This window comes from Arachis stenosperma, chromosome 7 (assembly GCF_014773155.1).
Source record: "Arachis stenosperma cultivar V10309 chromosome 7, arast.V10309.gnm1.PFL2, whole genome shotgun sequence".
Lineage (NCBI taxonomy): Eukaryota > Viridiplantae > Streptophyta > Magnoliopsida > Fabales > Fabaceae > Arachis > Arachis stenosperma.
Genome location: NC_080383.1, coordinates 72,492,709 through 72,515,255, shown reverse-complemented (window position 1 = coordinate 72,515,255; position 22,547 = coordinate 72,492,709). Strand labels below are relative to the sequence as shown.

General features: G+C 38.0%; 1 protein-coding gene and 1 non-coding gene across 2 annotated transcripts; one reads left to right on the top strand and one right to left on the bottom strand.

Moving 5' to 3' along the window:
* Nucleotides 1-3,328: 3,328 nt before the first annotated feature.
* On the top strand, nt 3,329-3,979 carry LOC130939922 (uncharacterized). Its single transcript, XM_057867987.1, has one exon. It carries the CDS (start codon nt 3,329-3,331, stop codon nt 3,977-3,979), a length of 651 nt encoding a protein of 216 aa, XP_057723970.1.
* Nucleotides 3,980-10,449: 6,470 nt separating this feature from the next.
* On the bottom strand, nt 10,450-10,557 carry LOC130942609 (small nucleolar RNA R71). The gene has a single exon (XR_009071175.1). It is a non-coding gene; the product is annotated as a small nucleolar RNA R71 (small nucleolar RNA).
* Between the last annotated feature and the right edge of the window lie 11,990 nt (nt 10,558-22,547).

Sequence of the window (22,547 nt, the reverse complement as noted above, 5' to 3'; positions counted from 1 at the left end):
GATCCAAGGCAAAGAGAGTGTGCTTAAGAACCCTGGACACCTCTAATTGGGGACTCTAGCAAAGCTGAGTCACAATCTGAAAAGGTTCACCCAATTATGTGTCTGTGGCATGTATGTATCCGGTGGTAATACTGGAAGACAGAGTGCTTTGGGCCACGGCCAAGACTCATAAAGTAGCTGTGTTCAAGAATCATCATACTTAACTAAGAGAATCAATAACACTATCTGGATTCTGAGTTCCTATAGAAGCCAATCATTCTGAATTTCAAAGGATAAAGTGAGATTTCAAAACTGTTCAGAGGCAAAAAGCTAAAAGTCCTGCTCATCTAATTAATACTGATCTTCATAGATGTTTTTGGAATTCATTGTATATTCTCTTCTTTTTATCCTATTTGATTTTCAGTTGCTTGAGGATAAGCAACAATTTAAGTTTGGTGTTGTGATGAGTGGATAATTTATACGCTTTTTGGCATTGTTTTTAGTATGTTTTTAGTATGTTTTAGTTAGTTTTTATTATATTTTTATTAGTTTTTAGTTAAAATTCACTTTTCTGGACTTTACTATGAGTTTGTGTATTTTTCTGTGATTTCAGGTATTTTCTGGCTGAAATTGAGGGACCTGAGCAAAAATCTGATTCAGAGGCTGAAAAGGACTGCAGATGCTGTTGGATTCTGACCTCCCTGCACTCGAAGTAGATTTTCTGGAGCTACAGAAGCCCAATTGGCGCGCTCTCAACGGCGTTAAAAATTAGACATCCTGGGCTTTCCAGCAATATATAATAGTCCATACTTTGCCCGAGATTTGATGGCCCAAACCGGCGTTCCAAATCAGCTCAAAACTGCTCGGCATTAAACGCCGGAACTGGCACAAGAATGGGAGTTAAACGCCCAAACTGGCACAAAAGCTGGCATTTAACTCCAAGAAGAGTCTCTACACGAAAATGCTTTAATGCTCAGCCCAAGCACACACCTAGTTGGCCCGGAAGAGGATTTTTATGTCATTTACTCATCCTTGTAAACCCTAAGCTACTAGTTATCTACAAATAGGACCTTTCACTATTGTATTTTGGGGACATCCTGAGATCTTTGAATCTTTTGATCACGTTTTGGGGGCTGGCCTCACAGCCATGCCTAGACCTTGTTCTTATGTATTTTGAACGGTGGAGTTTCTACACACCATAGATTAAGGTGTGGAGCTCTGCTGTACCTCGAGTATTAATGCAATTACTATTGTTCTTCTATTCAATTCAGCTCATTCTTGTTCTAAGATATCACTTGTTACTCAACTTGATGAATGTGATGATCCGTGACACTCATCATCATTCTCACCTATGAACGTGTGTCTGACAACCACCTCTGTTCTACCTTAGATTGAGTGGATATCTCTTGGATTCTTTAATCGGAATCTTCGTGGTATAAGCTAGAATTGATGGCGGCATTCAAGAGAATCTGGAAGGTCTAAACCTTGTCTGTGGTATTCTGAGTAGGATTCGAGGATTGAATGACTGTGACAAGCTTCAAACTCCTGAAGGCTGGGCGTTAGTGACAGACGCAAAAGAATCAATGGATTCTATTCCAACCTGATTGAGCGTACCATTGAGATTGCAATTGAGCGTACCATTGATTCTTTTGCGTCTGTCACTAACGCCCAGCCTTCAGGAGTTTGAAGCTTGTCACAGTCATTCAATCCTCGAATCCTACTCAGAATACCACAGACAAGGTTTAGACCTTCCAGATTCTCTTGAATGCCGCCATCAATTCTAGCTTATACCACGAAGATTCCGATTAAAGAATCCAAGAGATATCCACTCAATCTAAGGTAGAACGGAGGTGGTTGTCAGGCACACGTTCATAGGTGAGAATGATGATGAGTGTCATGGATCATCATATTCATCAAGTTGAGTAACAAGTGATATCTTAGAACAAGAATGAGCTGAATTGAATAGAAGAACAATAGTAATTGCATTAATACTCGAGGTACAGCAGAGCTCCACACCTTAATCTATGGTGTGTAGAAACTCCACCGTTGAAAATACATAAGAACAAGGTCTAGGCATGGCTGTGAGGCCAGCCCCCAAAACGTGATCTAAAGATTCAAAGATCTCAAGATATCCAAAATACAATAGTGAAAGGTCCTATTTGTAGATAACTAGTAGCTCAGGGTTTACAAGGATGAGTAAATGACATAAAAATCCACTTCCGGACCCACTTGGTGTGTGCTTGGGCTGAGCATTGAAGCATTTTTGTGTAGAGACTCTTCTTGGAGTTAAACGCCAGCTTTTGTGCCAGTTTGGGCGTTTAACTCCCATTCTTATGCCAGTTCCGGCGTTTAACGCCGGGCGGTTTTGAGCTGATTTGAAACGCCAGTTTGGGCCATCAAATCTCGGGCAAAGTATGAACTATTATATATTTCTGGAAAGCCCAGGATGTCTACTTTCCAACGCCATTGAGAGCGCGCCTATTGGGTCTCTGTAGCTCCAGAAAATCCACTTTGAGTGCAGGGAGGACAGAATCCAACAGCATCTGCAGTCCTTTTCAGTCTCTGAATCAGATTTTTGCTCAAGTCCCTCAATTTCAGCCAGAAAATACCTGAAATCACAGAAAAATACACAAACTCATAGTAAAGTCCAGAAAAGTGAATTTTAACTAAAAACTAATGAAAATATAATAAAAACTAACTAGAACATACCAAAAACATACTAAAAACAATGCCAAAAAGCGTATAAATTATCCGCTCATCAGACACCGAACTTAAAATTTGACACACGATTCAAAAAAAATAAAAAGGGCGACTAAATTCGAATTTTTTCAAAAAATAAATAAGAAAGTTCCAAAATTTTTTAATAAGAAAAACAATCAAAGAATAACTAATAAAAAGTACCTGATCTAAGAAGCAAGACAACCAATACATGTACACTTCTGAGAGAAATCCTGTAAATAATGGGGCTGCTCAGAAGAGAGGAGTCTTAAAAGTAAACACTTTGGACACCATTTTGGCCCAGAACAAGCTCATGTTCCAGCAGATCAACATGATCCCTCAGCACTTGAGTGGGGCGTAGAGCTTAGCTGCCTACTCTCCAGAGGCAGCCTATAAAGTGGACGTTAGTGACAATGCCTGGAACACAATGGAGGAGGTGAACTACATGGGAAACTCCTCCAGGAACTCCAACAACAGTCCCTATTTGAATACTTTCAATCAGGGATGGAGGAACCACCCCAGTTTTGGTTGGAGAGAACATCAGAGGCCTCAGCAAGGGTTCAGCAACAATCAGGGTGGAACGAACCAGAACAAGTTCAATAATAGACCATTCGAACCCTCTCAGTAGCAGATGGAGACACCCAAACAGAGTCTCTCTAACTTGGCTACTATAGTCTCTAACCTCTCCAAAACCACACATAGTTTCATGGAAGAAACTAGGTCTTTCATTCAAAACTTGGAGTTACAGATTGGTCAGCTAAGTAAGAGGATCCCAGAGATCCCCTCTAGCACTCTCCCCAGTAACACAGAAGTAAATCCAAAGGAAGAGTACAAGGCCCTCAATGTGGAAGTTAAGGCCGAACCCAAGGAGGAGCCTATGACTGAGGAACTGAAGGAGATCAAGACTCATGAGGAGACTGAAAATGTTACCATGCACACCCCTATGCAGATAGAGGAGCCTGAAGAACATCCCTTTCCAGACGTGTTAGAGGAATCTAAAGAAGAGCAAATTGCTCAATTCTTGGCAATTCTCAGGAAGCTGAAAGCCAATTCCTCCTGTGCAGAGGTGTTAGAGAAGAACCCTCCCTCCATGGCATGTCCAAAGAGCATGATCCCCAAAAAGAAGACTTTAAAGAGAGATGAGACTGTGGTGCTGACCAAGGAGTGCAGTTCCTTAGTCCAAAAAAAACTACCTCAGAAGCTGCCAGATCCCAGAAGCTTCCTTATTCCTTGTACTATAGGGACCATCACCTTGAGAAGGCATTATGCGACCTTGGCTTAAGCATCAACTTCATGCCTCTCTCTGTGATGAAGAGGCTGGAAATTCAAGATGTGCAGCCTGACAAAATCTCACTGGAGATGCTGGACAAGTCCCTAAAAAAGGCATATGGCATGGTTGAAGACATCCTTGTGAAGGTTGAAGACCTTTACCTCCTTGCGGACTTCGTGATACTAGACACTGAGGAGGACAGAGACAACTCCATCATCCTTGGAAGGCCTTTCCTTTCTATTGCAAAGGCCTTAATCGATGTGGAAAAGGAAGAAATGGTATTGAGGCTCTTGGAAGACTGTATCTTGTTTAAGATCCCCAACCCTCAGTCTCCCTCTAACAAAGGAGGTATCATTATGCAACACTTAGTATTTCAACATTCCCTCTCAGTGCAGAGCCTTATAGAGCCCCCTGACATCAAACCTAAGTTTGGTGTTGGGCACCCATCATCAACTACTGAGGAAGGAGGTTCTAAGAAGAAGGTACTCAAAGGCTAGCAGAATAAGAAAATTCCAACAGAAGGCCTCTCACCTGGCATGAGAGTTGTCTTCACTAAGAGTCCAGTCATTCCACACACAGTGAACCGGATCCTGTCTCTAAAACATGTTGCGCTGATTCATGAGAGCACAAGAAAGAAGTTCACCATGAGGGGTGAAGATCTGAGCCCCTATCAACCTCCGTAAAGCAGCTGCCCGTCAAGCTAATGACGGAAAAGAAGCGCTTGTTGGGAGGCAATCCAACCATGAGTAGAGTACTATTGTTCTTATTTCTTTTGTTTATCTTCATTTGCTTTCATTTTAGTTGATTTCCATAGTTTTTCCTTGCTTCTTAACGTTTATGATCATGCACAGAAGTTAGAACAGAGACAAAGATGCTCGAGATGGAAAATAGAACACCCTGGGGAGAGCCCCTTACTGGCATTGAACGCCAGACAAGGAGGAAGTTGGGCGTTCAACGCCCATTCAGGAGCTGGGAAGAACCATTCCTTGGTCCCCTATGGGCATTCAATGCCCATTAAGGAGCATTCCTGGCATTGAACGCCAAACAAGGAGGGACGATGGGCGTTCAACGCCCATTAAGGATACATCACTGGCGTGGAACGCCAGAATATGAGCAATATGGGTGTTCAACGCCCATAAGGGAACAGAGAAGATCAATTTTTCTTTGCTTGGGGATAAGCAAACTTTTTAAGTTTGGTGTTGCAAAGCAAGCTCTGGGTTCATGTTATCGTTAATAGCACCAAAGGAAGGTGAATCATCTTCATGGAAGATCAGCAGCCACCATAACTGAGGTGGTTAAGTTTCATTATCCCTTCCTTTATCTTATTTTCTTTTTTCTTTTCTAGTGCATGACCACATTTAGTATTTCATTCCTTTCTAGTGTTAATTCCTTTCCTTTGTTTTAGTTATAAGATATCCTAAGTATCCCGCATCAAACTTAAAAGAAAAATTTATTTGAAAAATAAATAGTGAGGTACATAAGTTTGGAGTTACATCATGAGTTATTCCAATTATCTTGATGTGGTGGCCTTGCATTTATTTTCTAAATGTATGAATTAACTGTGCATGATTGATATTGGAATTGAGGGTATTGGCTCTTAAAGAACAGTGAATTTAGAGAAGTATTATTGGTTCTCTGAAGAATAAAAAATATTGATTCTTAAAGCAAAAGAAATAGCCAAAAGAAAAAAAGAGAAAAATAAAACTAGAAAAAAAAAAGAGAAGAAAAATTCAAAAAGCAAGGATCCAAGGCTTTGGACATCAATAGTTAGAAGGCTCAAAATTGGCCTAAAAAGCTCAAATGAGTTGCTATCCCTAATTAAATGCTTGTGGTGTGAAAGTGTCAAGTAAAAAGTTTGAGACTGAACAGTTAAAGTCTTGATCCAAAGCTATAAAGAGTACGCTTAAGAACTCTGAGCACCACTGTCTGGGAATTTAAGCAAGGCAAAATTCGAATCCCAAGGGTTCCCCCAGTTAAGTGCTTGTGGCGTTTATGTATCCGGTGGTAATACTTGAAAACAAAATGCTTAGAGTCACAACTAGGCTCAAAAAGGTGCAAAGCACCAAAAGAAAAAGTTGTGTTCAAGAATCAAGAAAAGCTAAAAGAAGAGAATCAATAATATTATCCGGATTGTAGTTCCAAGGGATGTCAATATTTCTGAGCTTCAAAGAAAAGTGAGATGTCAAAACTGTTCAAAAGCAAAGAGCTAATAGCCCCATTCAATAATAGGAATTGAGCTTCATTGACAAATTTGAGACATATTGTATTCTTCTCTACTTAATCTTATCTTTTTTTTGGTTGCTTGAGGACAAGCAACAGTTTAAGTTTGGTATTCTGATGAGTGGATATTTTATACCCTTTTTGGTATTATTTTTTTAGTGTTTTTAGTTATATTTTATTAAGTTTTAGTATGTTTTAGTGCAAATTCATCTTTTGGATGCTACTTTGAGTTTTGTGTTTTTCTTATAATTTCAAGTGATTTTTGGATGAAATTGGCAAGTTTTGGAAAAGTCTGATTCAGAGACAAAGAAAGGATAGCAGATGGCTGTCAAATTCTGACCTCCGTACATTCCAACGAGCATTTCTTGAGGTATAAAGGTCCAATTAATGCGTTTTTAATGGAGTTGAAAAGCTAAATTCCAAGGCTTTCCAGAAATATTTAATAGTCTATGCTTTTATTTGGATTGGACTACCCAAAGCGGGTGTTGAACGCCCAACTTACACTCTTTTTGGCGTTCAACGCCCAAGAAGGACCAAGACCAGTGATGAGCGGATAATTTATACGCTTTTTGGCATCGTTTTTAGTGTGTTTCTAGTAGGATTTAGTTAGTTTTTAGTATATTTTTATTAGTTTTTAGTTAAAATTCACTTTTCTGGACTTTACTATGAGTTTGTGTGTTTTTCTATGATTTCAGGTATTTTCTGGCTGAAATTGAGGGACCTGAGCAAAAATCGGATTCAGAGACTGAAAAGGACTGCAGATGTTGTTGGATTCTGACCTCCCTGCACTCGAAGTGGATTTTCTGGAGCTACAGAAGCCCAATTGGCGTGCTCTCAACGGCGTTGGAAAGTAGACATCCTGGGCTTTCCAGCAATATATGATAGTCCATACTTTGCCCAAGATTTGATGGCCCAAACCGGCGTTCAAAGTCACCCTCAGAATTCCCAGCGTTAAACGCCGGAACTGGCACCAAAATGGGAGTTAAACGCCCAAACTGGCATAAAAGCTGGCGTTTAACTCCAAGAAGAGTCTCTACACGAAAAATGCTTCATTGCTCAGCCCAAGCACACACCAAGTGGGCCCGGAAGTGGATTTTTATGTCATTTACTCATCTTTGTAATTCTTAAGCTACTAGTTCCCTATAAGTAGGACCTTTTACTATTGTATTTTCATCTTGGTTCTTCTGGTTCCCTCTTTGGGACCGAAACCAATGATCACTCTTGTTCTTATGTATTTTCAACGGTGGAGTTTCTACACACCATAGATTAAGGTGTGGAGCTCTGCTGTACCTCGAATATTAATACAATTACTATTGTTCTTCTATTCAATTCTGCTTGTTCTTATTCTAAGATATTCATTCGCACTCAAGAACTTGATGAATGTGATGATTATGTGACGCTCATCATCATTCTCACTTATGAACAAAGTGACTGACAACCACTTTTGTTCTACAAGCAAACGAGGCTCTAATGTTTATCTCTTGGATTCCTGATACACGATGCATGGTTGATCGCCTGACAACCGAGCGCTCGCCTGACAAACGAGCCAGCCATTCCGTGAGATCAGAGTCTTCGTGGTATAGGCAAGAACTGATGGCGGCATTCAAGAGAATCCGGAAGGTCTAACCTTGTCTGTGGTATTCTGAGTAGGATCCAATGATTGAATGACTGTGACGTGCTTCAAACTCCTGAGGGCGGGGCGTTAGTGACAGATGCAAAAGAATCACTGGATTCTATTCCGGCCTGATTGAGAACCGACAGATGGATAGCTGTGCCGTGACAGGGTGCGTTGAACATTTCCAATGAGAGGATGGGAGGTAGCCACTGACAACGGTGAAACCCTTGCATAAGCTTGCCATGGAAAGGAGTAAGAAGGATTGGATGAAGACAGTAGGAAAGCAGAGAGACGGAAGGGACAGCATCTTCATACGCTTATCTGAAGCTCTCACCAATGATATACATAAGTATCTCTATCTTTATCTTTATGTTTTATTCATCATCTATACCCATTTGAGTCTGCCTGACTAAGATTTACAAGGTGACCATAGCTTGCTTCATACCAACAATCTCCGTGGGATCGACCCTTACTCGCGTAAGGTTTATTACTTGGACGACCCAGTGCACTTGCTGGTTAGTTGTGCGAAGTTGTAGTGATCACGATTTCGCGCACCAAGTTTTTGGCGCCGTTGCCGGGGATTGTTTCTTGTATGGACAACTGACGGTTCATCTTGTTGCTTAGATTAGGTATTTTTTTTTCAGAGTTCTTAAGAATGAGTTCTAGTGTTTCAAGGTGATGTTCTTATCATCACCAAAGCTGATTGATCTTCATCAATTTAGCTCTTGAATGCAATGTTCTGCTGGAGCTTGGCTAGCCATGTCTAATTCCTTTAGACTAAAGCTTTAGACTAACATTGCATGATTCCTGGAATTCTCATTAAGAAATTTGATACCTTATTTTCTTTTCCACTTAATTTTCAAAAAAGCACAAAAAAAAATTTACAAAATCATAAAAATCAAAAAAATATTGTATGCTTCTTGTTTGAGTCTAGTGTCTCATGTTAAGTTTGGTGTCAATTGCATGTTTCTGTTCTTCTTGCATTCATTCATGTGTCTTCATTAATCTTCAAGATGTTCTTGATGATTTCCTTGTTTTGATCTTTGAATTCTATTGACTTGAGTGTTTTGTTGTTTCTCATGTGCATTCTCATCTTGTTAGTGTCAGTAGTATACAAACTGCTAAGTTTGGTGTCTTGCATGCATTGTTAATTGATTTTAGTTGCATTTTGATTATTCCTCATTATTAAAAATCCAAAAATATTTTTGATTTGTGTCTTTTCAAGTCAATAATACAGAGAATTGAAGATTCAGAACATACAGCAGAGGAATTGCACAGAAAAAGCTGGGCGTTCAAAACACCCAGTGAAGAAGGACAGACTGGCGTTTAAACGCCAGCCAGGGTGCCTGGTTGGGCGTTTAACGCCCAAAAAGGTAGAGCATTGGGCGTTAAACGCCAGAATGTGCACCATTCTGGGCGTTTAACGCCAGGATGGCACAAGAGGGAAGATTTTGTTTTCAAATCAATTTTTTCCAAGTTTACAAGGTTTTTCAAAATCAAATCTTTTCAATCAAATCTTTTTCAAAATCAATTTTTTTCCCTTTTCAAAGATACTTGCTAACAATTATTGATTTGATTCAACATTTCAAGTGTGTTGCCTTTTCTGTTGAGAAAGGTTTAATGTTTGAATCATATCCTTTCTTGTTAGGCAAGTCATTAATTTTTAAAATCAAATCTTTTTAAATTATTTTCAAATCATATCTTTTCAATCATATCTTTTTAAAAAACCATAACTTTTCAATCAAATCTTTTTAATCACATCTTTTTCAAAACAGTTTTTAATCATATCTTTTTTATTTCTAATTTCAAAATCTTTTTCAAAAAATTACTTGATTTCTTTCCCACTCTTGGTTTTCGAAAATCAATTAAAGTTTTCAAAATGTTTTCAAAATCTTTCACTTAATTTTCGAAAATTTCTTCCTCTCTTTTCACATCCTTCTATTTACGGAGTATCACTCCTCCTCAATGCACAATTCGAACTCTATCTCACTAAAGTTCGAATTCTCTACTTCTTCCTTCTATTTTTCTTTTCCTCTGACACCTCAAGGAATCTCTATACTGTGACATAGAGGATTCCATATTTTCTTGTTCTCTTATCTTTCATATGAGCAGGAACAAAGACAAAGGCATTCTTGTTGAAGCTGACCCTGAACCTGAAAGGACCTTGAAGCGAAAGCTAAGAGAAGCTAAGACACAACTCTCTATAGAGGACCTAACAGAAATCTTCAAAGAAAAAGAACCCATGGCAGCCGAAAACAACAACAATGCCAACAATGCAAGGAAGGTGCTGGGTGACTTTACTGCACCTACTCCCGACTTCTATGGGAGAAGCATCTCTATCCCTGCCATTGGAGCAAACAACTTTGAGCTTAAGCCTCAATTAGTTTCTCTAATGCAACAGAATTGCAAGTTCCATGGACTTCCATTGGAAGATCCCCATCAGTTTTTAGCTGAGTTCTTTCAAATCTGTGACACTGTCAAGACTAATGGGGTTGACCCTGAGGTCTACAGACTTATGCTATTCCCTTTTGCTGTAAGAGACAGAGCTAGGACATGGTTGGACTCACAACCTAAAGAAAGCCTGGACTCATGGGAAAAGCTAGTCAATGCCTTCTTGGCAAAGTTCTTTCCACCTCAAAAATTGAGTAAGCTTAGAGTGGAAGTCCAAACCTTCAGACAAAAGGAAGGAGAATCCCTCTATGAAGCTTGGGAAAGATACAAACAATTGATCAGAAAATGTCCTTCTGACATGCTTTCTGAATGGAGCATCATAGGTATTTTCTATGATGGTCTCTCTGAACTATCCAAGATGTCTTTGGATAGCTCTGCTGGAGGGTCTCTTCATCTGAAGAAGACGCCTACAGAAGCTCAAGAGCTAATTGAAATGGTTGCAAATAACCAATTCATGTACACTTCTGAAAGGAATCCTGTGAACAATGGGACAAGTCAGAAGAAAGGAGTTCTTGAGATTGATACTCTGAATGCCATTCTGGCTCAGAACAAGATATTGACTCAACAAGTCAATTTGATTTCTCAAAGTCTGTCTGGAATGCAAAATGCACCAAGCAGTACTAAGGATGCTTCATCTGAAGAAGAAGCTTATGATCCTGAGAACCCTTCAATGGAAGAGGTGAATTACCTAGGAGAACCCTATGGAAACACCTATAATTCTTCATGGAGAAATCATCCAAATCTCTCATGGAAGGATCAACAGAGACCTCAACAAGGTTTCAATAACAATAATGGTGGAAGAAACAGGTTTAGCAATGGCAAGCCTTTTCCATCATCTTCTCAGGAACAGACAGAGAATTCTAAGCAAAACCACTCTGACTTAGCAACCATGGTCTCTGATCTAATCAAAACCACTCAAAGTTTCATGACTGAAATAAGGTCCTCCATTAGGAATTTGGAGGCACAAGTGGGACAGCTGAGCAAGAAAGTTACTGAACTCCCTCCTAGTACTCTTCCAAGCAATACAGAAGAAAATCCAAAAGGAGAGTGCAAGGCCATCAACATGGCCGAATTTGGAGAGGAAGGAGAGGAAGTGAATGCCACTGAGGAAGACCTCACTGGGCGTGCACTAGCCTCCACTGAGTTCCCCAATGAGGAACCATAGGAATCTGAGGCTCAAAATGAGACCATAGAGATTCCATTGGACTTACTTCTGCCTTTCATGAACTCTGATGAGTATTCCTCCTCTGAAGAGAATGGGTATGTCACTGAAGAGCAAGTTGCTAAATACCTTGGAGCAATCATGAAGCTAAATGACAAGTTATTTGGTAATGAGACTTGGGAGAATGAACCTCCTTTGCTCACCAAAGAACTGGATGATTTGTCTAGGCAGAAATTACCTCAAAAGAAACAAGATCCTGGGAAGTTTTCAATACCTTGTACCATAGGCACCATGACCTTCAAGAAGGCTCTGTGTGACTTAGGGTCAAGTGTAAACCTCATGCCTCTATGGAGAAGCTAGGGATCTTTGAGGTGCAGGCTACAAGAATCTCACTAGAGATGGCAGACAACTCAAGAAAACAAGCTTATGGACTTGTAGAGGATGTTTTGGTAAAGATTGAAGACCATTACATCCCTGCTGATTTCATAGTCCTAGAGACTGGGAAGTGCATGGATGAATCCATCATCCTTGGCAGACCCTTCCTAGCCACAGCAAAGGCCGTGATTGATGTTGATAGAGGTAAACTGATCATTCAAGTGAATGAGGAGTCCTTTGTGTTTAAGGCTCAAGGATATCCCTCTGTCACCATGGAGAGGAAGCATGAAGAGCTTCTCTCAAGACAGAGTCAAACAGAGCCCCCACAGTCAAACTCTAAGTTTGGTGTTGGGAGGCCACAACCAAACTCTAAGTTTGGTGTTGAACCCCCACATTCAAACTCTAAGTTTGGTGTTGGGAGGTTCCAACATTGCTCTGAGCATTTGTGAGGCTCCATGAGAGCCCACTGTCAAGCTACTGACATTAAAGAAGCGCTTGTTGGGAGGCAATCCAATGTTATATTTTATCTATTTTTTCTTTGTTATTTTATGTTTTTTGTAGGTTGATGATCATGAGAAGTCACAAAAATAATTGAAAAAGCAAAAACAGAATGAAAAACAGAAAGAAAAACAGCACACCCTGGAGGAAGATGTTGCTGGCGTTTAAACGCCAGTGAGGCTAGCAGATGGGCGTTTAACGCCCAGTCTGGCACCATTCTGGGCGTTTAACGCCAGAAAGGGGGCACCAGACTGGCGTTAAACGCCAGGAAAGGGCAAGAACCTGGCGTTAAACGCCAGAAATGGGCACCAGCCCGGCGTTTAACGCCAGATTTGGCACAAAACGCAAATTTTCTTGTCACTTGGTGCAGGGATGACTTTTCCTTGACACCTCAGGATCTGTGGACCCCACAGGATCCCCACCAACCCCACCACCCTCTTTCTTCTTCACCCATTCACCAATCACCTCAATACCTCTTCCCCATAAACCCTTCTTCACTCCTTCATTTTCACACCACCTAAACACCACTTCTCCCCCTCTTTGGCCGAACACAAAGCCATTCCCTTCTTCCTCATTTCTTCTTCTTCTACTCTCTTCTTTCTTCTTTTGCTCGAGAACGAGCAAACCTTTTAAGTTTGGTGTGGTAAAAGCATTACTTTTTGTTTTTCCATAACCATTTATGGCATCCAAGGCCGGAGAAACCTCTAGAAAGAGGAAAGGGAAGGCAAAAGCTTCTACCTCCGAGTCATGAGAGATGGAGAGATTCATCTCAAGGGTGCATCAAGACCACTTCTATGAAGTTGTGGCCATGAAGAAGGGTCAACTTTGATCAAAAGGTTGGACCAAGTCCTCATAGATATCTGTGAAGAGGACGCCCAATGGAAGAGAAATTCAAGAGGGAAGCCGGTTCAACTGAGAAGGCATGACCTCAAGCCCATCACTAAGAAAAGGATGGAGCAAACAAGAGATCCTCCCCCTCATGAAGTCCCTAAGATGCCTCAAGGGATGCACTTTCCTCCACAAAACTATTGGGAGCAAATCAACACCTCCCTAGGAGAATTGAGTTCCAACATGGGACAACTAAGGGTGGAGCACCAAGAACACTCCATTCTCCTCCATGAAATTAGAGAAGATCAAAGAATCATGAGAGAGGAGCAACAAAGACAAGGAAGAGACATTGAGGAGCTCAAGCACTCCATAGGATCTTCAAGAGGAAGAACAAGCCGCCATCACTAAGGTGGACCCGTTCTTTAATCTCCTTGTTCTTTGTTTTTCTGTTTTTCGAAATTTTCATGCTTATATTTGTCTATGTTTGTGTCTTATGATCATTAGTGTCTTAGTGTCTATGCCTTAAAATTATGAATGTCCTATGAATCCATCACCTTTCTTAAAAGAAAACTGTTTTTATCACAAAAGAACAAGAAGTACAGGATTTCAAATTCATCTTTAAAACTAGCTTAATTAGTTTGATGTGGTGACAATACTTTTTGTTTTCTGAATGTATGCTTGAACAGAGCATATGTCTTTTGAATTTGTTGTTCATGAATGTTAAAATTGTTGGCTCTTGAAAGAATGATGAAAAAGGAGACATGTTGCTGAGGATCTGAAAAATCATAAAAATGATTCTTGAAGCAAGAAAAAGCAGTGAATTCAAAAAAAAAAAGAAAAAGGAAAAAGAGAAAAAGAGAGAAAAAGAAAGAAATAAAGTGTGATCCAAGGCAAAAAGAGTGTGCTTAAGAACTCTGGACACCTCTAATTGGGGACTCTAGCAAAGCTGAGTCACAATCTGAAAAGGTTCACCCAATTATGTGTCTGTGGCATGTATGTATCCGGTGGTAATACTGGAAGACAGAGTGCTTTGGGCCACGGCCAAGACTCAATAAGTAGTTGTGTTCAAGAATCATCATACTTAACTAGGAGAATCAATAACACTATCTGGATTCTGAGTTCCTAAAGAAGCCAATCATTCTGAATTTCAAAGGATAAAGTGAGATGCCAAAACTGTTCGGAGGCAAAAAGCTACTAGTCCCGCTCATCTAATTTGGAGCTAAGTTTCATTGATAATTTGGAGTCTATAGTATATTCTCTTGTTTTTTATCTTATTTGATTTTTCAGTTGCTTGGGGACAAGCAACAATTTAAGTTTGGTGTTGTGATGAGCGGATAATTTATACGCTTTTTGGCATCGTTTTTAGTGTGTTTCTAGTAGGATTTAGTTAGTTTTTAGTATATCTTTATTAGTTTTTAGTTAAAATTCACTTTTCTGGACTTTACTATGAGTTTTTGTGTTTTTCTGTGATTTCAGGTATTTTCTGGCTGAAATTGAGGGACCTGAGCAAAAATCGGATTCAGAGACTGAAAAGGACTGCAGATGTTGTTGGATTCTGACCTCCCTGCACTCGAAGTGGATTTTCTGGAGCTACAGAAGCCTAATTGGCGTGCTCTCAACGGCGTTGGAAAGTAGACATCCTGGGCTTTCCAGCAATATATGATAGTCCATACTTTGCCCAAGATTTGATGGCCCAAACCGGCGTTCAAAGTCACCCTCAGAATTCCCAGCGTTAAACGCCGGAACTGGCACCAAAATGGGAGTTAAACGCCCAAACTGGCATAAAAGCTGGCGTTTAACTCCAAGAAGAGTCTCTACACGAAAAATGCTTCATTGCTCAGCCCAAGCACACACCAAGTGGGCCCGGAAGTGGATTTTTATGTCATTTACTCATCTTTGTAATTCTTAAGCTACTAGTTCCCTATAAGTAGGACCTTTTACTATTGTATTTTCATCTTGGTTCTTCTGGTTCCCTCTTTGGGACCGAAACCAATGATCACTCTTGTTCTTATGTATTTTCAACGGTGGAGTTTCTACACACCATAGATTAAGGTGTGGAGCTCTGCTGTACCTCGAATATTAATACAATTACTATTGTTCTTCTATTCAATTCTGCTTGTTCTTATTCTAAGATATTCATTCGCACTCAAGAACTTGATGAATGTGATGATTATGTGACGCTCATCATCATTCTCACTTATGAACAAAGTGACTGACAACCACTTTTTTTCTACAAGCAAACGAGGCTCTAATGTTTATCTCTTGGATTCCTGATACACGATGCATGGTTGATCGCCTGACAACCGAGCGCTCGCCTGACAAACGAGCCAGCCATTCCGTGAGATCAGAGTCTTCGTGGTATAGGCAAGAACTGATGACGGCATTCAAGAGAATCCGGAAGGTCTAACCTTGTCTATGGTATTCTGAGTAGGATTCAATGATTGAATGACTGTGACGTGCTTCAAACTCCTGAGGGCGGGGCGTTAGTGACAGACGCAAAAGAATCACTGGATTCTATTCCGGCCTGATTGAGAACCGACAGATGGATAGCCGTGCTGTGACAGGATGCGTTGAACATTTCCAATGAGAGGATGGGAGGTAGCCACTGACAACGGTGAAACCCTTGCATAAGCTTGCCATGGAAAGGAGTAAGAAGGATTGGATGAAGACAGTAGGAAAGCAGAGAGACGGAAGGGACAGCATCTTCATACGCTTATCTGAAGCTCTCACCAATGATATACATAAGTATCTCTATCTTTATCTTTATGTTTTATTCATCATCTATACCCATTTGAGTTTGCCTGACTAAGATTTACAAGGTGACCATAGCTTGCTTCATACCAACAATCTCCGTGGGATCGACCCTTACTCGCGTAAGGTTTATTACTTGGACGACCCAGTGCACTTGCTGGTTAGTTGTGCGAAGTTGTAGTGATCACGATTTCGCGCACCAACCAGCATTGAACGCCCAAAACTGGTGTTCAACGCCACCAAGGGAGCACAAGGCAGTGTGGACACCCCCTAGTGGGCGTTCAACACCCACTCATCCAAGTTGGACGCCAGACTCAACCCAAACACTCACCAAGTGTGACCAGAAGTGGATTTTTGCACCCTTTAGTTCAGCTTATCTCATTCTTGTAACTTTTAATTATTAGATTAGTATATATAGGAGAAGATTACCCATGTTTAGGATCTTCGGAACATATCACTTATTATTTTTTATTTTCTGTAAATTATGAGCTCTTCCACTGGGGTGGAACGAGAGTATGACCCCTTATTCTACATGAGCTCTTGTGAAGCCTTAGCCGATAGTATTAAGCTGCAGCCTGAGAATACATCACAGATTCCAATAAGTTATCTAGGCTAATTGGGATAAGTGACATAAAATCTCATTAGTCATGGGTAATTGAGGTCTCTGTGGCATTCAAACTAGAATAATGAGCATTATTCTTGATGAGTGGATATTTTATAACCTTTTTGGCACTATTTTCTTAGCGTTTTCAGTTATGTTCTATTGTGTTTTAGTAGATTTTAGTGCAAAATTCACCTTTTGGATGCTACTATGAGTTTTTGTAGTTTTACTATGATTTTAGGTGATTTTTGGGTGGAATTGGCATGTTTTGACAAAGTCTGATTCAGAGGCAAAGAAAGGACAACAGATGCTCCAATGAGCATACCTTGAGCTACAGAGGTCCAATGGACGTGCTCTCAATGGCGTTGGAAAGATAACTTTCAGGGCTTTCCAGCAATATATAATGGTCTATACTTTTCTTTGGAGAGAACTGCCCAAAACGGGCGTTGAACACCCAAACCACCCCCTTTCTGGTGTTCAACGCCCAAGGAGGACCAAGCCCAGCATTGAACGCCCAAACCTGGCGTTCAACACCACCGAGGGAGTGCAAGGCAGCATGGACACCCCTCTAATGGGCATTCAACGCCCATTCCTCAAGTTGGACGCCAAGCTCAACCCAAACACTCACCAAAGTGGGCCCAAAAGTGAATTTTCACACCTTTAGCCTAGTTATTTTATTTTTGTAATTTTTAATTATTAGATTAGTATAAATAGAACAAGGATCACCCTTGTTCAGGGACCTTTTGACAGTTTACACAGTTTTCATATTCTTTTCTGTAAAGTATGAGAAACTAAACCTCCTAGGTTAAGGATAGGAGCTCTACTTATTTCCATGGATTAATATCATTACTTTTCTACTTTAATAAACATTTGATTCTATTCTATGATGAATTTTTTGTTCCTCGTCTTTATGAATCTGGGGAGAAACGGAAGTATGACCCCTTATTCTACATGAGTTCTTACGAGTCCCTGACAGGATAGTATTGAGCTGTAGCTTGAGAGTGCATCACAGATTCCAAGAGAGTATCTGGGCTAATTGGGATAAATGACATAAAATCTCATTAGTCATGGGTAATTGAGGTTTCTGTGGCGCTAAGGCTAGAATCATAGAGCTTCATTCTCTGATCTGAAAGATTCGACCTTGTCTGTGATGTTTTGAGTAGGATCATCAGAGATTGAATTACGTGAGCTTCACCCTTATTCAGATTGAATGACCACTGATACTGGCGTTTGGTGTGGATTAGAGGAGATTAATGACCACTGACCCTGGCTTTAATCACTTACAGCCTTGCCATTGAATGAATCATTCGTTGTTAAAGTAGACAGTAAGAAGTATTAATCTGGAAAGATAAGAATCTTCGTGGCCTTAACTGATTCTCCATCATTATTTCTACACCAATTTAGTATTGTTTTCTTTCTTATTTTGTTTTATGCGCCTACATCAACAACCATCTATCCTATTCGCCTGACGATGATCTGCAGGATAACCACAGCTTGCTCAATCTGACAATCCTCGTGGGGTCGACCCTCACTCACCTGAGGTATTACTTGGACGACCCAGTGCACTTGCCGGTTCAGTTGTGCAAATTTTAATTTCGCGCACCAATTCACCAATCCAGAAGATCTGACCTTGACTGTGGCGTTTTGAGTAGAATCATTAGAGATTGAATTGCGTGAGCTTCACCCTCGTTCAGATTGAATGACCATTAGCACCGGCGTTTGATGTGGATCAGAGGAGATTAATGATCACTAGCCCCAGCTTTAATCGCTTACAGTCTTGCCATAGAATGAATCATTCATTGTTAAAGTAGTCAGTAAAAAGTACTAATCTGGAAGGAAAAGCATCTCTGAGGCCTTAACCGATTTCTCATCATTGTTTCTACACCAATTCAGTATTGCTTTCTTTATTATTCTGTTTTATGCGTTTACAATAACAGCTCTCTTTTCTATTCTCCTGACTAAGTTCAGCAAGATAATTGTTGCTTACTCAATCCAACAATTCTCGTGGGATCGATCCTCACTCACCTGAGGTATTACTTGGACAACCTGTGCACTTGTCGGTTCAGTTGGGCAAGTTCTAATTTCGCGCACCAGAGGATGAAGAAGATGATGAACAGAGCAAGTAAGAATTTTTTTTAATTATTAAATTTTATAAAGGGTAAATCTTTCAAAAATTTGATTTTAATACTTAAATATGACGTTGGAGATCATTTTAAATAGAAAAAAAGATTCAGGACGGTTTTGATTTTGACCTCAAACTTTAGGGACCAAAATAATACTTACCCTAACTTTTAATTAGCATATTTAAATATAAGATATAGGACTTACTTGAAAAGTGTCACCAGAAGGATCATATATGCAATGGGGTTCATTAATAAATTCCCACCCAAAAATGGTGGGGTCATTTCGATATTCAATTTTGGTGATAGTATTTTTCTTTGTCAAAACAGTCTACAGAAAAATGAGACAAAAGTATTAATTGAAATAAAACCAGCCTCATATAAACATGCAGCAACAATTGAAAAGTCAGCAAAACAAAGAGAGAATACTGTCATTATGCAATTTAGATTTCAAAGAGAACTACAGATAATCATCTTTTTTAGAAGGGCAAGAGATGCAAGCTTCATATTCATATATAAGGGGAAAAAAAGACAGCAACGAGGACAACAAATCAACAATCAGGTCCTTAAAGAAGGATTAAAGCTATCATGCATCAACATAGGTAAAACGAATTTCCATGCAAGTAGCGACAATAGATAAGCAATCATGCATCAGCATAGGTAAAAGTAGTGGTAATACAGTAATCTTGCAATTACCTACTTAACCCTATATGTTAAAACTTACATAAACTTAAGTAAGCATCGTGAGTATTAGCATGGTGTAGAAAAGTGTACACCGTTCATCTATGTTTGAAATTTAGCATATATGAAACAGAAAGCAGAAAGTATTCACAGAATAAAACGACAGGCTTATCACTTCATTGATTTCCTTGTCATCAAAGTCTTATACAACAACACACCCTAACTCAAACTAACAATTAATCATGATAATATGACATATCTAACGAATTCAAAGAAATACCTCTACAATAGTGTCCGAACCGAATTCCTTCCTCCACTTGAGCATGTTATCACACATTAACTTTGTTTTCTCAAAATTTCAATAGTGTCTGAACCGAATTTCTTTCTTGCATTATAACAAAAATTTTGTCGCAAAATCAGTAAGCAAAAACATCAATAGAAATTGTATCACTATCAAATTACTGAATAATCGCAAAAGTAATAAGCCAAATCCAAAATTAGAGGAGTAATCAATCAATCTAATTTAATGTGGAGGAAATCACAAAATTAACAAAAAAAAAAAAGCTTCCATAGGAATGCATAAAAGAATGCGGAAGGAGATCTCAAAAGTTACCCTTGATGCGACCACAAGAGACGCGTCGACAGAAGAGACAACGGAAAAAGAGATTGTCAAAGCATGTGGTGGTATTGGCGCTAACGGCAAGGAGATGAATGGCTGTGGTGGTGCGTGGTGGTGGCGGCGGCGGCAGCGGCAACGTCGACGACTACAATTTAGGATTTTAATTACCAGGTCTTTATCACTTTCCTTTCACTCGAAACTAGCCCTATTTTGCATCTTTGGTATGGACTTTGAACTATTTGGGTGAGCCTTTAGGTGTGATTATTTTAAGATGTGCAAATTTATTTAGGAAAAATTTTGTAAATTGCTATAAATAAATGATGTTGGAGAGATTTTCAAAAATTTTTATTATAAAACCACCATCAATTAGTAAAAGTGTTGTGTTAATTTTTTATTAAATTGATACAAATTAATACGATTTATTTTTATAACTTATAATTTAAATTATACTAATTCAATTTATATAATTACATACTTTAAAAAGTCTACGTATCATTTTTTATTTTGGGTGATTCACGTAAATTTAGTTGCCAGTTGATTTATCAAAGTCATTTACCCGAAATTCTATTAATTAGTGTGATACGCAAACTTAACACATAACTTACATAGAAGTAATAAATTAGCAATACTATATAGTTGCAGGAACATATAATCCTTGGAAAAATGAAGAAAAATAATAATCGAAGTTTCATGGCAATACAGTGATCGAACAGATCAGGCATTAGGAGAAATAAATAAACTAGCATGAATTAAGTATTAACACGTGAGTTGTTACAGTTTTACATATATTTTAGAGGCTCTGTCAAAAAAAAAAAAAAAAAAAAGAAGAACAAAACAAAAACAAAATCCAACAAAAATAGTTAGAGACTACATAGAGGCAATAAAATATTTTTAATAAATATCTTATAATATTAACACGTGAATAATATTTTATAATATCGGACAGATCAGGCATCAGGAGAAATAAATAAACTAGCATGAATTAAGTATTAACACGTGAGTTGTTACAGTCTTACAGATATTTAGACTTAGAGTTAGAGGCTCAGCCAAAAAAAAAAAAAAGAACAAAACAAAAACAAAAACGAATAAAGATAGTTAGAGACTACTTAGAAGCAATAAAATATTTTTCATAAATTACAAATAGCAACAGAATAGTACCGTTTATGCATAAATATTAAATAATAACATTTATTATTTAGTAATAATGTATATAAATGATGAAAAAATTATATAATAAATAGACAATTTGATAAATATAATTATTTTTATTTTATTTCAGTGAAAAACCATAATATTTTCAGTTTCTATACAGTATACTAACTAATAAATAAACAATACTACGCATATTTCGGGCTAATTTCTTTTTCCTTTACCGGAAAATATTTTTATAAAGTAGTCAAAATTTAAAAATAGAAAATTCAATTTTCAACCTTTTTTTTTTTGAGGAAAAAATTAAACACATTACTACAGGGTTAACCTTTTCTTCAAGTTGCAATATTTTTTCCTTGAAAAGTATTAGAAATAAATACAGCCTCACATGGTTCAACTGTGCAAGATAGACGCCGGTGTTTATGGACCATATATTTAATTATCATTTTTCAAAGCAAGTTAAAACAAATCATGTATCACATGTATCTGTAGTCTATACATAGATTATTACCTATTCGGTGCTCCTATAATATTTATTTTTTCGAAACAAATATTTTTCATATGACAACTTTCTAAGGAATATTTTAGATAATAAAATAACTTATATATATCCATTTTTTTCTTATATGATAAAAGAGAGTAAACGATCTTATAAAATAAAAATTAATAAGATACACTAATAAATAAAAAAATAACTTTAAAATTTTTATGAAAAAGCATAGGCAAATTTGTTTTAATAAAATAATTTGGCAACAAAATTATAAAAATATTCTTAATCTATATAAATCGAATTAATTAAATTCAATTTGTGAATTTACACATAAATCAATCGAATCGACCTATGATTAAAAGCTCGAAATATATAAATCAAATTGGCCTCGTTAAATTTAGGAGTGTAGGGGAGAGTGCTTCGTTTTAGAAATTTAGACTTTTCTATCCTAGTAAATCATTGTTGGCAAAACAATTTTATGCACGAATAAGAGCTAAAGGTAAATCGGAATTCTATCAATTTTCTATGAGTAGTATACAAACTTTTTTTGTTCAAGTTAGATTAGAAATGTTAGCCACTGTAGTGACTTAGAATTATTAAATTAGAAATGTTAGTTAAAGTAATTATTTAAAATTGTTTATTAGAATTTTTAAATTAAAAATATTAGTGATAGTAATAATTAAAAATTGTTGATCATAGTTAAATTTAAACGGATAATAATAGTGATAGTGATAGTTAAATTAGAATTGTGAAAATTTAATTTCTAGGAATATGGCTAAAGGCTAGTATATGTGGTGGAGTTACTAAGATTAAATTTTATATATAATAACATGATTCGAGTTTAACTTTTTAAGATAAGGTTGTCATCACTTTTTATTAAAAGTGGTTAATATATAATTATAAAATTAAGATATTATATAATTTTTTCAATAAGTTAGGAATTTGTTATTAAATTTTTTTATTCTACTTATTTGTTAATTGTGTAAAATTTGTTATGAATTATTCTTAATAAATTTTTAT